The sequence below is a fragment of the Lycorma delicatula genome, chromosome 1 (assembly GCF_047948215.1).
Source record: "Lycorma delicatula isolate Av1 chromosome 1, ASM4794821v1, whole genome shotgun sequence".
Taxonomy (NCBI): Eukaryota; Metazoa; Arthropoda; class Insecta; order Hemiptera; family Fulgoridae; genus Lycorma; species Lycorma delicatula.
Genome location: NC_134455.1, coordinates 314,325,149 through 314,343,665, shown reverse-complemented (window position 1 = coordinate 314,343,665; position 18,517 = coordinate 314,325,149). Strand labels below are relative to the sequence as shown.

General features: G+C 28.0%; 1 protein-coding gene across 2 annotated transcripts in view; it reads left to right on the top strand.

The window, feature by feature from the left end:
- LOC142334050 (uncharacterized) overlaps positions 1–18,517 on the top strand; it is a 125,653-nt gene that overhangs the window by 73,462 nt on the left and 33,674 nt on the right. For both annotated transcript variants that reach the window (XM_075381726.1, XM_075381720.1), the window contains exons 17-22: positions 3,397–3,539; positions 8,299–8,464; positions 9,588–9,739; positions 14,729–14,879; positions 16,665–16,831; positions 16,999–17,159. In XM_075381726.1, coding sequence (XP_075237841.1) covers positions 3,397–3,539; positions 8,299–8,464; positions 9,588–9,739; positions 14,729–14,879; positions 16,665–16,831; positions 16,999–17,159 — 940 coding nt within the window. The remainder of the gene's footprint in view (positions 1–3,396; positions 3,540–8,298; positions 8,465–9,587; positions 9,740–14,728; positions 14,880–16,664; positions 16,832–16,998; positions 17,160–18,517) is intronic.

Sequence of the window (18,517 nt, the reverse complement as noted above, 5' to 3'; positions counted from 1 at the left end):
TTTTGGAAGAAACGTTCCAGTAATCTGAAAGTGAGTTTTAATATTGTTTTACAACATATTTTAAAATGTGTATGGAGTAATTTGCAGGTCTCATTCTTGTACAAGTTAAAAGGATCATATACATGTGATTGTTAGTAGAGATTGTTTTTGAATGTAATCAATTGTTAGTTTGATGTTTTTTTTATAATTTTATCTTCTGTTAGATGATCCATACAAAACAAAATTTTCAGGCTAGCCTATAAATGTTCTAGTGAGAATTTCAGGGTATCTATGATGCTCCCTGAGAAGCATTATGGTATAATTATTATGAGAATATCCCAAGAATGTACTTACAAAATAGTATAGAATATTCTTCATATCTGATAATTATTGTCAATGAGATGCCATTTGCAAAGTAATAAGGATTCCTAATAATCCCCCAACTGAGACATCTACATTCCACAAAACAATCATGGATTATCAAATGGACAATACTATTTATGAAAGTAGGCTATTTATTTGATGGGTTATATGTACTGAGATTTATGCACTATTTTCAAAAATAAAATAAATAATATTAATGCACTTTAATAATTCATGGATTACTTTTTAATAAACTTAGATAGCATAAACTTAGTTAAGCAACAGATCAAGAATAAGAAAAGTAATTGTAAATTGAACTTAACACAAAAAGTCAGACAGAGTAACATAATGCCAGCGTTTGTCATTGGTTGGCTAGATACACTCTAGACACAATAACTGACCCCATAATAATATTTATATGGTGGGCTAATAAACACCAAAAGTTTAAAATTTCCCCATTCTGGTGAATCATTCACATATTCATTTTACCAATAAGAAATACTAAAGATTTAAAAAAGCCTTGGCATGATTTAAAAAAAGAATCATTCTAATATTCAGATTTATAACCCACTAAGTTTGACTAGTGGTGAACTTGTCTTTGCAAATCAGCTGATTTCAAAGTCAAGAGAGTTCTAAGATTCAAATCCTAGTAAAGGCAGAGTTACTTTTATACAGATTTGAATACTAGATTGCGGATATCAGTGTTCTTTGGTGGTTGGGTTTCAATTAACCACACATCTCAGGAATGCTTGACATATTTCATTTACATTCAAACATATCATCCCCAGTCATCCTTCAGAGGATGACTGGGGATGATATGTTTCACCTTACAGATGATATGAATCACCTTACAGTGATTCCAAAGGCTAAATAGAAAGAAAAGAAATAGAATTCTAAAATTTATAGTAATATTTTTAATAATAAAATGAAACCGACATTATTTCTCTCAAACTTACTCAGTTGAACACATTCAATTTCTTTCTGTGGCATTGTAGACTTAAATAAGATTCTCGATTTCCAAAGTTACCTATCCAAATGTAAAAAATTGTATGAAGAGATTGCTTTAGGTATTAAAATACTTTTAAATAACTTATTATTATTAAAAAAGCTAACTGCCAATTAAGTTCAATCCAAATTCATTCATACATTGTATCCATAATATTCAATAGGCAAGCATTAAGAAAATGACACCAATTAAAAGGGATCTTTCTATTCCCAAATAATTATAACATCCCACTGTATGAGTTACATACTTTTGGCAAGCAATCATCAGATATGGAGATTAGTTTTAACCACCTATGTAACACTGTTTAAAAATTCTTAATTTAACATTGATTCCTTCCGATCTAGCCAAACACATTGAGATAGAGTTGAGATAGACAGGTGAAGAAGAGACTTTAAAATTTTATTTACACCATCTCTACTAATTTTGCACATGGACTGGCCCAGACATCCATTCTACATAACAGAACACCAGAAACTAACTTGTCACACATCCTAGGTTACTAAGAATCACATCCAGTCCTCCTTAAAATATTTAGAATAACAGCTAGGAAGCTTTTTGAGATAAAATGTAATGCAGGAGAAGTACACCTATTTTCAAAGATAAACAACTTTTGACTTTCAATTGTAGAGTTTTCAAAGAAAACGTTTTTGATATATGAAGGTGAAAAGTGAAAATCACAGTTTTATTAATAATTATTTTCAGAAAAATATTTGCATATTCTTTGTTTACTTTGTACATCATGCAAAGAAAATCCTATAATAATAGGCAAATCATCTAACAACATCAAACAATCACTAAAACTACCAATTTCCTAACAGAATTATAAAGTTGTTAGATAATTTTAATGGCTTTCACCCTCATTTTATGGCTTTGAGCTCATATTTTTGAGCTGATGCCTTAACAACCGCTATAAGGGCTGCTTTCCCCATTGAGGAATTATTCTGCCTAATCTGGCCACTCTATAAATACCCAGCTATTAAAATCATATCTATGGTTCAGCTAGCTGCTTCTAAGAGTTACAAGGTTCAATTTAAAGATGCAATGCCTACCACTTACAAGACGTCATGATTCCTACAGGAATGTTGTTAATCAAAAGGAAAACTTCACATAATCTCTCCACTATTTAGTCCAACATTTACTGAAATAGACATTCTACTAGTCTACTAGTAATAAAAAATGATTGTCCCTGATTGAATTTGAAGTCTTCTGTCCTTTTGCCTTTAAGTGATTCAGATGAATAACAATAAACTATAACCTGACCATAAACATTTTTCCTTCAACTGTGCTGTCAGTTGGTACAGCATAATAATTAATAATTTTCATTAATATTTTTAAATAAACGGGAAACATTATGTATTATGCTCACCAAAAGAATTACATTTACTTGTGATTGACCGTATCAACAACTTTAAATTCCTTACAAAATTCAACATAGTAATCACAAAAGGTAAACTTTTAAGTGCTCAATCTAACCACACTTCTGTAATTTGTTGACAGGAATCATTCATTTTTGCTTATATCCCAGTTAGTTTAAAGCCTCTTGAAACAGATTTTTATGCACACTTTCATAATACTACAGCTAATGGATATGTCACAGAAAATAAATTTTACTAGCCTTGCCAACAGTATGCCAGCATACAAAATTTTACTCAGTTTCATTGTAGGCTTAATTCTTTCCTGCTTCACCTCATTTGCCTAAATCAGTTTTTAGTTGATAATTATTGTTGTCAATCAAGTAAGTGTTTTATTTATCATAATTAAACTATAGATTTTCAGTTTAGTCTGCTTTGTTCAAAAAATTATTCTTACAGTTGATGCAAGAGGAGCCCCTCAATTGAATTAGATAATGTTGCTAATGTTGAAAGCATTTGGATTTCTGTTCTTAGTAATCCAAATTACTAATAACAGTAATTACTAATAACAAATTACTAATATTTTAGTATGTATTAATCTTCCATTGAAATTAAAAAGCACATAAGGAATTATTTTTAGAAATCTATTGTATTTAATTGTTAATGATTACAACTGTTCCCTTTTTCTTTATGCAGGTATGAGTGTTTCTGTGATAACAAAACCCCATCTCAAGAGCGGCTAACATCTGATAATGAATGCAATAAAACTTGTGATGGCAATCCTAAGCGTATATGTGGTGGTGATTGGAGGTTTAGTGTCTATAAGACTGGTTTGAGAAGTCAGTGCTGCATCACTAACATATTTTTATAACACAGCCCCATATAAAGTATGGCACTTTATGTCATATTTACTAATTTAAAGGAATAGAATCAGTTGTAGTAGATATTTCTGCTTTGAGGTGATAATTATGTGAAAGATTACAAGTATTGTATTCTTTTTGGTTATGTTGTGTTAATGTGGGTTACATCTGTAAGCTTCCTCACTATAATTAACAAAAAAAATAAATAAATCTTAGTTGATTTATTTTATAGAAGCAACTAGGCCAATATCTAATTAATAATTACTACAAAATTAAAGTACAAGTAGTATCATAAAACATAACTAACACTAACCTCACAACTGAGGTTAGGAGTGAATTTCATGCACTATTTATAACTTGATCATCTCAACAATTCAGTTGTCATCATCACTAATTTGTGCCTCAAAAGTTTCACGTTCAAATCCTGAGACAATTTTAACAGGTTTCTATTTACATTGTCTGGTGATTGGTCACACTAGATTGAACTGGTTATGTCCAAATAACCAGATGTGGTCCTGGTTATTTGCTGGATATATATGTTCAAATAACCAGGACATGGTCCTGATTATTTGACTAGCCCTGATACTATTTCCAAATGAAGAGCATTTCCAATTTTATTAGGGGTTGATGTATTGATCCTCAAATTCCTGAGTTGTGACAGGATGTTATCCTAACATAATTAAGTAAATTGCCTGATAAATGAAAAAAAGTTAATATAAAGATTAACTAATTAACTGAGACAGAATTATCAGTAGGAACTACTACAAGAAACATTTATTTCAAATATTGTACTTAGGCATTCTTTCAAATATGGTAAATGTGCACTACTTAGAATAGCTTTCATTATTTTTTATGTTAGATATATTTTTTGAGTTTATTTTAATTAGATTTAAATTCTTTGAAAAATTTATGGCATCATAAATGTGTAAATAAATGAACTCAACACCCTTGAACTATAAATATTTTTTCTCTAAATTTAACAAAAACAATTTACTAAATGAGCAAATACAGTACTGATCAAATATATTTACTATTTAACTACTAATATCTGTTGTAGAGGTATTTGAAATACCACTGAGCAAGTGAGTGAATTATACCCTGAAAAAAATCTTCTGGAAACGATTTTAGATGGTTAAAAATCATAAATAATATTTATACTTATTTGTATTCTTGACAGAAGAATATCTACCCTGGTTTAATGTTAAAATATAGTTTATTTTTCTAAATAATTTAAAAATGAACTTTTATTAATCTTTTTTAGAACTAGCAAGCCCGGCAGTGCTTTGCTATTGCTAGATTTGTTTATATATATATATTAAATGAACGCAACTGAAAGTTTCATAAAACATTAAAAAAAAAAACATTAAAATCTTCACAAAATTTAACCTTTCACTTTCTCCCTATCATCTTTTTTCCCTATATCCCTTTTCCCTACCTCCCTTTTTCCCATGTGTAAATCGATCCAATAGTTTTTTAGTCTATGGCGAACACACATATGAACATTGCCTTTTATATAAATAGAATATTGTATACTTATTTGTTTGTTTTCTAAATATCTCAACACTGGTGCCACCTAGCAGGTATAGTTTTAGTAAAAAAGTTTCTTTTCACGTAACTAATATATATTCTAAATATGACCCAAATCAGTCCAAAAATGCAATTTTTCCAATTATCCCAACCCCAGCACCATCTAGCGGGTCCATTTTTTGCAGAGGTATTTCTTTCCATGTAAGTAACACATATTCTGAATATGAGCCAAATCAGATCATAAATTCAATTTTTCAAAATATCTCGACCCCAGTGCCACTCAGTTAAAATGTTTTTGTTCTGTTATGCAGAATGGTGAATTTATCCTCATACACAACCTAATGTTTAAATATCAAACTGTTTAGAATATTACTAAATTCATCAAAATGCTTGCTCTTAGAAAGAAAGTTTAATAATGTAACCACATATCAGCTAAACATTAAGTTTGTTTATAATTAATTATTAAATATTTATTAGTAATAAATATAAATTGATAAATGTATATGTATTTATATACTGCACATATATATATATACATTTCCTGCAGATACAGTTCTGTTTATGTGATGATTTGACAGTTTCATCATTTAATTCTTGCATAAATGTTTAATCTTATCAAAAAAGTGAGGTTAGGACTGAATTTGTTCTGTGTTCAACATTTCAAAACAATTATAAATACTATCTATCCAGTATTTATTTATATTGTAAAGCAATTTATTCAAAAATATTTTAAGCATTTCATCATGTTTTAGAAGCAGTTTTGTTCTGCTAATGAAAGCGTAAGTTCAAGAATAATTTATTTATTTGAACATAAACTTAATTATATTAATTTAAATACACTAACAATCATCATTAACTAATGATGATTCATGCACTATTTATAACTTGATCATCTCAACAATTCAGTTGTCATCATCACTAATTTGTGCCTCAAAAGTTTCACGTTCAAATCCTGACCAGAGTTTTGATGTATAATTAACAATCTTATAATTAATTCCCCCATTATTTTCATACTTATAGTGTGCAAGTATTAATTTTGTAGTAATCTTTTGATTCTGAATTTCTCATTAGAATGAATAGTAATCATCGTATAGCCAAAATAAATCGATTTCGTCTGACCATGTTTCAAATTTAACATTTTAATAACTAATAATTTTGTAGTAAAACTGGTCTTTGTTATCAAATAATACTTACAATTTTAATAGATTGTTATTTATTTAGTTTTGGATACAAGTGAGTTGTCTAACGTTATGTTCTATGACTGTGTGTCAGTATTGGACAGAAGTTTACCGTTTGCTTTCCCATGTGGGAGGTAGAAATTTTAAAAGCCAGCTGACCCATTTATATTAGTAATGCTAACAGATCCTTGACGATATCTTCTGGCCACTATTTTGTGGATTCAAATTGATGACATATTATCCCCTTCTTTTTTTCCTATTTAACCTCAGAGAATTATCGTTCAGGTATTACTTCAGAGGATGAATGAGGATGATATGTATGAGTGCAAATGAAGTGTAGTTTTGTACAGTCTCAGTTTGACCATTCCTGAGATGTGGTTAATTGAAACCCAACTATCAAAGAACACTGGTATTCATGATCTAGTATTCAAATCTGTATAAAAGTAACTGCCTTTACTAGTACTTGAATGCTGGAACTCTTGATTTCCAAATCAGCTGATTTGGGAAGAAGCATTCACCACTAGACCAACCTGGTTGGTTGACACATTATCCCCTGGCGGTCCAGAGTGTAACAAGCAACAGATATATTCACTACACAAGCAAGGGCAATAGCTGCCTACAGACTTTGACTTAACAAAGCTGCAGAAGAATCCAGAGACTTCCAGAATATTATATGTATCTGTCAACACTCTCAGTTCTTACTTGCATTATTTGGTCTGATTTCAGAAACAGACCTGATATTTTTCTCATTTATACTCATTAGTATAAATTTAGCCTCTTCATATTAATTTTATCATTGCAGTTGTATGGATTTTCATATGCATACTGGAGCTTAAAAATACAGTATACGCAAAAGTATAAATCAATTCTTCAATTTTCTACCCTAGAAATTATGTTCTACTGAGTAGCAGATACAGTGTATAAACTGCATCGTTTCTTGATAAAAAGGGTATACTAATTTGTTTCTTTATATTATTTATCCCAGGCCTTCTTGTAACTGTGAGCATTTTTGTCCACCTTAACACCAAATGCACAAATCGAAATTACTTTCTCAGAGGCAAATAATTTTCAATATATGGGCAATCCCTGTGATGAGGAAAGTGAAGTTTAGAGATTCAGAATTAAATATCACCTGCATTTCAGTGGGTTTGTAAATTTCAGTTCAATGAAGAAAGCAATGAGATGTCACTTTAATAATACTTTCTGTATTAAAATAGTATCATTTGTTTGTTATTCTTGAAATTTGTTATTCTTAATGATATCACTTGTGTTTTATTTCAAGTCTCTTATAAGCATTTCATTTTGGTAGTTGACAAACAAAATAAATAATTATGAATTCAAATATTATATAAGCTTTTTGTATAAGTAACGCATATGTTACAACAGAATAATTATAAAGAAATTGATAAAGCTGTACAGAACTTTTTAGATTCATATATTCTATGTTTTTTCATTTCTTTCTTAAAAGTTTAATCAATGAGATGTTGAAAGATAGATAAACAAAAATAACATCATTTACATTAACAAATGATAATGTTTCTTTGAGTCATTCCTGTCTTAGAAATGATAATTTTTCAAATACTAAGTTTTAACAACGGCTTAAATAACACAAATCTTTCATTAGTTCAGTCCAATATTAATCATTAATGCTTAATTAAAAAGTGATTGAAATTTTCAATCAAATCCTTATGAAGTTGGATAAATATCATATCAAATTGAATAATTTTAAACTCATAGAACAATATTCTAGTGATGTTTAATACTGAGATGTAGAGAGCATGCATTGAATATTATTTAGACTAGATGATATAATCCTCTGTTTAGAGTTTCAAATTAGTTAAATAATTTACATTGTTATGGCTTGATGACTTTAAGTAATTAGACATTAAATTTATTCCTTAATTTATTCAATTAAATATTTTTTGCTGGTGAAATATTATTGTTTGGCTGTAATCATAAGACGTTTTTATTGTTTATTATCCTATTCAAAATTTTATTTTTTAGATAAAAAAAAATCTTTTCTATATGTTGAGGTCCAGCTGATGACATGGATAACTATGTTGGGTGCTATCAGGATATGCGTGAGCCAAACCGATTATTAAAAACTAAAATGAAACTATTTGAGAAGCATTTAACACCCCAGCTCTGCATCAGCCTATGTTTATCCCATGGATTCAAACTTGCTGGACTTCAGTGGAGGTAAATTTAAACAATTTATTAAAAAAATAAAATTTTATGTGAAGTGTACAATGAAGACCATTAAAATATTAATAACTAATTCATGCCAGAAATTTCTTTATGAAGATATTTATTTTTGAAATAGTAATCTTTGTATTGTTAAACGACTGTTTTCAAAACCTTTCAATATAAAAAAATTACCAAAATGAACATACATAAAAATTCGTAGTATATAATGCACAGTTTCATAATAAAAAGGACTGAAATAATTCACCAGTCTTATTCCTTACTACAGTTCTGACATTTAAAGCAGCTGTGGGGAAAGAGGCACCAGGCAGAATTTTTTCTGAGAGTAATTCTTTATACAGTCAGTCTCCATTATATATAGAGTTATTTGTTGGTTCTAGGGCTGAATGTAACTGATTTCAGTGAACATATTCAGCTTAGTAAAGAAGAAACTGGGAAACCACTTCATTCCTTACTTGCCTTACTAAGTTAGGTATGGGGTGTTTGTTAATCAAACTTTTGGGAGTGACTTATGACTCATGCTGGACTTCCTAACATCTTTCCAATTATACAGCATAACAAACAAAATACAAACATGAAACAATCCTATTCATTGAACATGACTTAAATTTTCAAAATGTTTCCTACTGATTAAAAGAGTCATCTTCTCATTAGAAGAATAAAATAATAATATTCTTCATAGCTTATTTCAAACTTGTTTTTTAAAATGTTGACTGATATAATCTAATAATATATGTGTCGAACCACATGATCAATTTTGTTATATTAATTCTACATTGAAGCACTGACTCACTGATAGTAGTTAAAAACACTGATGAGTCATATTTTTAAGTATATTCTTTATTATTTGTAGAATGTCGAGTGCATGTTTTATGTGTAATAATTGTATTGTGTTGCTGTTGTAATGTTTACTACTTTTTTTAACAGTGAGAGTAAATCCATGTAAAGTCAAATTAAAAACTTTACTTCCTACCAGCTGCCTACGATATAGTAAAGAAATTATTTAAGAAATCAATTTATGTGGGGAAAATGTATTTGGTTGCTTTAAATCAATCTTTGTTTGAATAACTTTTTTTAGAAATAGTTTGTAGTATATTGCTAATAATATAAATTTCAGAGTTGAGTGTTTCTGTGGTGATTCTGATCTTTCTTCAGCAAAAACAATCAATGACTCAGAATGCAGTGCTGTTTGTTCTGGTGATAGTACTAAAAAATGTGGTGGAGACTTGAAATTAAGCATTTATAAAACTGGTGTTACATCAAAACAAGGTATTTTTTTAAATATATATGAGCATATACGTATTGTACGAGCATATATACTACTTGTACAAATTAATTATCTTTTAAGACTAAAGAAAAAAATATAATAAAATAAACTATTATTTGATAAGGTTTCAACTTTCTTCATTCTTTTCTTTTTTAGAAATTTTGTGAGAGTAAGAATTTTAAGTGGAAAAATTACAACACCAGTAATTCATGCAGTTGACAAAATAAAAGTTTTAAGAATAAAGAACATTTGATTAAAATTTGCAAAAGTTGCAATGATTATAATAGCAAATGTTAATACAAACGAAGATAATACCCAGAATGACCAAAGAAGAAATTTCACATCGTTTACTTCCTAACTGAATAATAGAAAAAATCTAATGTGGACACCAAATGACTCACTTGTTCGTTTATTAAATTACATATATACATATTTGCTGCACTTCATTTAAACTAATTTCATTTGAAAGTGAGATACGATCCTCCAATCATTTAATAAAAGTGAACAGTTAAGAGAATTGCTAACATATTAGTTTTTATTAACATCGTATTTACACAATGATTAATTCAACAATCTTACCTGAAATATTAGATTAGAGTAAAAGTCTCTTGATTACTCTTTAAATAAATTGTTTACCAAATAATCCAATAAAAAAACTGATTATTCTACATCCGTAAGGTCAAAATTAATATTTGTAACCAGTGTACATGAGTTCACTGAACAGAATAGTTTAATTATTATTAATTTTTATTTATACAACATACCAGAAATCTGAAATACGTACTAGAAATCTTGTGCATATTATGCAAAGTGAAAAAATTTTTTCAGCAATCACTTTAAATTGAATACAATTCAAATGTATTTTATTTTTCTGTCAAATAATTAAATAAAATGATCTTTTTAAAAATAAATATGCAATTTTTATAAGAATTTGCTAAGAAAATCCAAAAATAATATATTTCTAAATTATAATTTTCAATTAATATTAAATAATCAGATGTTTCACCAAATTTATTACATACACACATATATAATGCCTATTAAATTACATTTACACATTTTTTAAAGTACATAAAATTTTATTTCACTAATAAATTTTTTTCAGTACTTTTTCTATTATCATTGAATTATTATTTATCGTAAAGATTTTTTTACAATTACATGTTAATAATTACTAAATCAGTATATTCAAATTAAAAAAAAAAGTTAAAAAAGATACAAAAGAGAGATGATGTCTGATTCAAACTGATGTGCCTTCTATTTAAGATCAAAATATTTCATTAATTAAAATTTTAATTTCGATTGCAATCAACAAGGGAGGTGCACAACTAGATGTTACAACAGTACTAATCCAAAACTTCAATATCCTATGGTTAATCGTTTTTGAGTTACGCAAGATACATATTTTTTTTTTAGAGGGTGAAAAACGCCTGCGTGTTATCATCGCCCGGAATATTTTTTAATACATATGTAGATACATACATACATATGTACATACATACAGATGTCACACCAAAACTAGTCAAAATGGATTCAGGGTTGGTCAAAGTGGATATTTCTGTTGAAATATGAAAACTGAAATGTTTGGCAATCATAATACTTCCTTTACTTCGTACAAGGAAGTAAAAAGGGATACTCAAAATAGTTAAATTCTACCTCAACAGTAAAGTCAGCTAAAACTGAAATTATGTAGTTTAGATTACACTATGTATTCATATGCTATTGTAGTATTAAAGTATGGTATCGAATATCTTCTGATTTTCAGAAGATACTACTAGTTTTCATAGTGTTTTCTTACAACCCAGTAACATGATGACTGATTTGGTTACTAATAAAGGAAATTAATTTTTAAACAATCAGGCACCACTCATTTAATCAGATTTGCGATCATGGTTTTATTTTAAATGGTGTATCCATAAATGAAGACAAATCTTGTTAACTAACCAGGATGTTCACTTAATAAGCCTGTGTAAAATTTTAAATGAGGTTTATTTCAACATGAAAAAACTTTCTAGGTGTTTTTACAGATGTATTAATAATAGTGTTTCACATATAAAAGTGAATCAATCATTTGAGTTTCAGATCTTGCTGCCATACAAACAAGTTTTATCTTCTAACACATCTAATTAAAATATAGCGGACAAAATCCCTCCAGTTAATGAGGAATATGGAATTTTAATAGTTTCATACTTGAAGTTGTTACAGTTGTCCTGCTACACATTTCATCATCTTGTTTAGAGGAATCTGATTAGAATTATTAACAAATTTTCAACACAAATAGTATCCTTAGGTACCTTTTTTTATTTACCATTTTGGATTCAATTGTCAATATTGCAGGATTTTTATTTTATTTTGTTGATGGACCAATGATCATTGTAATGTAATGGTGGGTTCATAGTAATGTAAGTGTGGCTCAAAATGTAAATTATTAAGACATATCACCTATGGAGAGAGAGAGATCAAACTTGGTAGATTGACTTATTTATACATATTCTAAGAGTCTCCAAAATACATATATTTATCACATTTATGTTTCAATTTTACTGAATCAAGGTTCATTAGCAGCTGATCAGCTGTTGTTCATGTATGAATGTATCTATAGCCTGTTACATCCTGTTATACCAAACTATAAAATGTGGCTGGAGTATGAGTAAAGTATTTTGAGCTAAGTGAAAGGCTGATTTCAACCACAATGAATTGGAAGTTGAAGTTGTTGGTGATAACTTCATTAAATAGGAAGATGATTGTATTCAGATCCTTCTAACGTATCTTTTTTGTTTATTTCAAAAAGTTTTATATTTCTTAACAAATGGATTATTTTTAATTTTATGAGTACTAACAGACTTAAAAAATAAGAAGGTTTTCAATTTTATCTGTCTGTATGTATTTATATACATATATTTCTTTTTATGTAAGTTGAAGTCTTATCTTTCACCAAATGGATTGACGTAGATGGTGATTATATTTTGTAATATAGTGGAAATTCTTATGGTGTCCCCTTGTAAGTTTTTCTAAATAACCTAAATTAAACATTTTTTTTTTTTAATGAAATTACATATATGATAGATAATTTGAAGATATTTTTCCTTCTGTAACTAATCCATATAATTAAATAAAACATATGTTGCTTTAATTAAAAAAAAAAAACACATCAATAATTGTACTTGTATTCTTTGAATCTCCAGCATGATTTGTCATCATGTGTTTATTTAATAGTTTGTTAGGCTCCAAATCACACAAAGCTAATCATACTAAAATTCTTCACTCGACTTAGAGCAACATATCTTTGGTCTTTTAGAAAAACATTTTTGCCATGATTAATTACAGCTTTATTGAGTACAGTGCTTTGTAATTTTGTGTACTGTCACGCCCCAGCATAGAATTAATGGAACCATTTGATATCTAGTGTTTTGATGTCCTTTAGCGCTTGAAAAGTTTCATGATTTTTCAGTCGAAATGAAGACATCTATTGGGTTAGCAAGAAAGTAATTTTAGTTATTTAGTGTGAAATAATTTATTTTTTTTTTTAATACAAAAAATAAACTTTAATCAATTATATATTTTCCATTTTGTTTGACAACCTTTTGCCATCTTTCTGGCAACTTAATGATTGTGGCTCATCGAAATTCTGGTCTTTACCAGCAAAAAAAATGAACCAAGTGTGATTTCAGATCATCTTCATTAGTGAAATTTTTAACTTTCAAAGAGTTTTGCAAACAATGAAATAAATGGTAATTTGATGGTGGTAATCTGATGGTGCAAGATCAGGAATATATGGGAGAAATGAGTAAAAATATTTTTTTTACAACTAAAAAAATAAAATAAAATAAATTGCACTGAAGAGGAAAAGATCATTTTTCCACTATGCCCTCAATACAATCTTGAAAGAAGCTGGCACAAAATTTTAAATGAATTCAAGTACATGAGACAGATCACAAAATTTGTTTGAATTTAGCGCAGACCTCAAAAAATAAGTTTCAATATTTTTTTTAAGAATAGTTATAAACACCTGGAATGCTTCTATAATAAACAAACTACAGTAAATTTCAAACATTGTGTTGAGGGTGTAATGGAAAAATTCGTTTTTTCTTCTACATGTAAATTTGTAAATCTATTTAATTAATTTTTTTTTTTTGGAGTTGCTCAGCTTTTAGAAAAAGTCTGATGTTGGCACTACATGACTTCCTTGTAGGCCTATTAAATTACATATACAATTTTTTTTTAAATGAAAAGTACATAAAATTTTATTTCATTAATAACTTCTGATATTTTTTTCTTTTTTTTTATTATTATTGAATTATTATTTATTGTAAATTTTTTCAGACTATCTTAAAATCAACTTAAAGTTTTGGCATGGGAATGTAATAAGAAAATTTTTTAGAACATGAAAGAATTACATGTTTTTTTAGATTTTAGTGTTATTTTTTTAACTAGACAAATACAGTTTTACTTGAACAAGTAAGTTAGTATTCTTAAATAATACAAAAGAGATATTTTAAAGAAGCTGAGATAATTTCATGTTTATTTGGATGTGCAACATCAGTGTTCTCACAACAAAACCAAATCCTGTAAGCAACTACAACACCAACTATTATATGTAGATTCTCCTCATAAGAATTAAATTTATTTATTTATGATCTCTTTAAAACTACATTCTGATACCCAATTACCAATTACTTTTCTTTTTTATTACAATAAAATGAAAAATGTGCCTTATAGCACATGCAAATGCCAAATATGATCAGGATTTGAACTCGGAAGATTCAGCATGAAAGCCAAATACACTATCACTACACAAAGGAGGGTGGCAGATTGATTTACTTTAGTATTAAAAAAAGTTAAATAAAAAACTTCAATTTATAAATTTAAAGTAGCAGTTGTCTTAATTTCATTTTATAAAATGACTAATGTGTACACAATTTGTAGTAAAGCATATGTTATTTGTTGTGTTTAGATTATTATATGTTTGAAATGTCAGTATTTCTGCACAGATTATGAACTTAAAGCAACTTATATTGGTTGTTTTAATAATACAAATAAAATATTAAGGAGTTATAAGGTCAATCTAGAAGACAACTCACCTCATCGCTGTGTTGGAGTCTGTGAAGCTCTTGGTTATCACTTTGCTGGAGTTGAAAATGGGTATGTTTTTAGCGAGAAATGTGAAATGTAAAATTAACATTATAAAATAAAAATTTTTAACATTAACCATGATAACTTTTAAAGTCATTATTGAACTCTTTTTTTGAATAATTTTATTGGAGTACAATTGATCTATACAAGAATAATATTTTCCCTGAGAAGCAGTCAATTTCCACTAACAAACTTGTAGGCTTACTATAGAATATTCAATGACTAAAAATTATAAATGAATGCTAGTATTCTGTGTGCAATCATAGTTATAAAATCAGGTCAGTGATCACATACAAAAAAGTAGCATACCTCTAATCAGACTTTACGTCATGTAGCAGTGACATCATATAATTATTAACCTTCATCAATAATTTTTGTAAGTATAGTTTATTATGTTCATGCACCAAATAAATGTGAGGATAGAAAGACAGTCTGACTGGCTGATAACTGGGTAAACAGACATTGTTATACTAAACCTGTAAATATTTTTTAGCTAGTCCATTAATGACCTCCCATAAGCTTTTAACAATTGACTGTAAATGATATAAACTAAAAACCCACCTCATATATAAGAGTAATTTTGATTATGTAGTAAAACTAAATTAATTTTTAAGTCATTAAATAAATTATTAAATGTAAAGATTAAAGTAGTATTTTAAAATCAGTTGTTTAGGTCATTAGCAACTTCTTTGAGGTTGACTAATTATAAATTTTCAAATTCTGGTTGGAATTGAACAAATATCTCTGCTATAGCAAGCAAATATCACATAAACTAAAAAAAATTACCAAAATCTATAAATCTGGTTTCAGAGAATATTAACTACATAAAATTAAAATATGTTATTTTCTTCAACAAGGAATAATTTCTTCTTCAATCTGAAATTGATAATGAATACATTTTTATTTCAAGAAACATAAAAAACTATAAAATATTATTTTAGAATGCTCTACAACCATTACTGGTCTAGAAAATCCCATTTTCAGATACATGTTTTATTTTGCTCTCCTTCATACTATTTTATTAACTTTTTGCCAAATATTTAGACACAAGCATAATGGCAGTTAGTGTAGTGTTCTCCCCATTGAAAAAAATGTTTTAAACAAAGATTGTTCAGATTTTCATAGAGATAATATTTGTCATTGTTTTGTGTATTAAAATGATGTGTAAGAAGGCAAGTAAGAAAATGAAAAAATAAATACAGACTTCTGGAATGTTTTGAGACCCTACTTACCCTCAGTTTGAACTAGGGTTATGTTCAAATTAGCCAAAGAAGTATATTAGTAACAAAGGTCAGTCCAGAGTGTTGATTTAATAAACACATATTTTTATATTTCTAAATATATAAATTATTCATTCATTATGACTATTAATTAAATATATTAAATTTATGTGTTTCATAGGTAATACCTTAATTCATGGGAGAAAAATAAAAATGAAGTCCATGTAAATCTCATAATGGAAGTGTAACAATAATGTATTACAAGAAATCTGATAAATTTAATAATTTCTCTTGACTAGGTCTAAACCTTAAAATATGATAATTTCTACACATACAGCACATGTTAGAGGATTATTTAAATGGCAGAAAACTTTGATTTGTGATTTCAATTTATTTATACTTTTTTGGATGGAAGTAAAAAAAGTTTTTTTAAAGATAAGTTTATCATGCCTATCTGCATGGACCAGAATATGAGAGGAATTATAAATATTTCAGTATTCTTATGAATAAGAATTGTTTTACTCTTTGCATATTTACTGAAAAAAATTAACTCATTTTGTGTTTGAATTAATAGTGTTGAATGTTATTGTGGATATGTTGCCCCTGCATATAACTTAATGGTAAATAGTGATGACTGCAGCACACCATGTCCTATCAATAAAAGTTGGTTATGCGGTAACAAATTGAGAATTGCTATCTATTCAACAGGAATAGCTGCTGGTGTGACTACACATGACAAAGGTAAATTTCTTTGAATACGTAAACCTATAATTGATTTATGGTGTAGTGCACCATTTGACTGTATGCTCTAAAGAAATTTTAAGGACAAAAGTGTTTTAATGCAATTTAAATTAAACTAGAAATTCTCTTTAAGTGTCCTCAAAATATGCATGCATTTCTTTTTTTAGGTGACTTTCTGCTAATAAATAATGAAGAAAAGACATGTATTGATTCAAATACCAAATATAATGGAATAAAAGCTTGTAAAAATGATGTAATTTTTGAAGAATCATTTGATAACCTTTCAAAAAACAGATGGCAACATACAATCAAGATTTCAGATTTACCAGTAAGTGAAAGTTTATATCCATGATTATAGTGTTAATTACTGCTGAATGAAATTACAACTTCAGAGTTAAAAATGATTTTTGAAAAACAGTTATTTTTTTATTCAAAAAACCCATAACTTATTCAGTATCAGTTTTTATAGAATTTTTTATATATCTTGCATAATTCAGAAAATAATGTATACAGTTTAATTTAAGGTATCTTGCTTTTCATTTAAAAATCATAATTTTTACATGCAAATTTTCTGTTCTGTGATGCACTAATAAAAGTGGTAGAACATTTTTTTTATGCGAGTATGACAAATTAATACATTATTTATTCATCTTGCTTTCCTTGTCTTTTTCACTGCTAGTAATTTTATTAATTACTACTTAATTTTATTCTACTTTCAATATATCTTAACATTTTCAAAAGATGTCATTAGTCATTAGTCAATAAAAAATTATAATTAAAATAAAATATAAAATTGAACAATTACCTCTTATCATTTTATAATTCAATTGATTACTGTTATGTATAAGATGCAGTAACAAATTTATTGTGAATGCGTGTGATGATAATATTACTCCTTTGGTTAAAAAGAATAAATCAACTCTATTTCAGGTATAAAATAGGAGATAGGACAAATTTGGGCCCCTCATATCTGCTGTAATTCTTGTGTATCTTTAATAAGCAGCTGACTAGGTGGAAAGCTTATGACATATGCCTCATGGTATGCCATATCATCCCTTATGGTTGCTGTTTTTATGGTATGGAAAGAGCCTTAGAGCCACTTGCGAGACTTATTTTGTTATTACTAAAATTAAAGGCATTACAAGTAAATTGAAAAAAATCTGTTTCATATTCTAGTCTTTCTTCAGCCATAAGACTTATTCCACACAGTGAAGAATTATCTGTCCAGTTCTGTCAGAAATATGGAGTTTTAGAAGAAAATGTTTTCGATAAAGAAGGCTATGATAATTTTGAAAGTAATGAAAAATAAGAGAATTCAGATTTCCAAACTGAGAGTACTGAACCACAAAATTACTCAAGTAAAGCTTAATGATCTGATTCAGAATCTTAATTTATCTAAAATGCATTCAGAGTTACCGGCTTCAAGGTGAAAAGGCAGAACTTCCTTAAGTACCACTAAATATTTTTTTCTGTGTTAGGCAGCAAGAATTTCAGCACCTGTTCTCCTTTTAATTTAATATAGGAAATCCTACAGAATGGAGATTATTGATAGATTCTCTCTAAAATGAGTTTGAATGCTATCCAGCTTCACAATGGAAATAAGAAATCATCAATCGATTCCTTTTGATCATGCAACACTAATGAAAAATAATATGACAAAATTATATTTTTACTCTTGATGCAGTA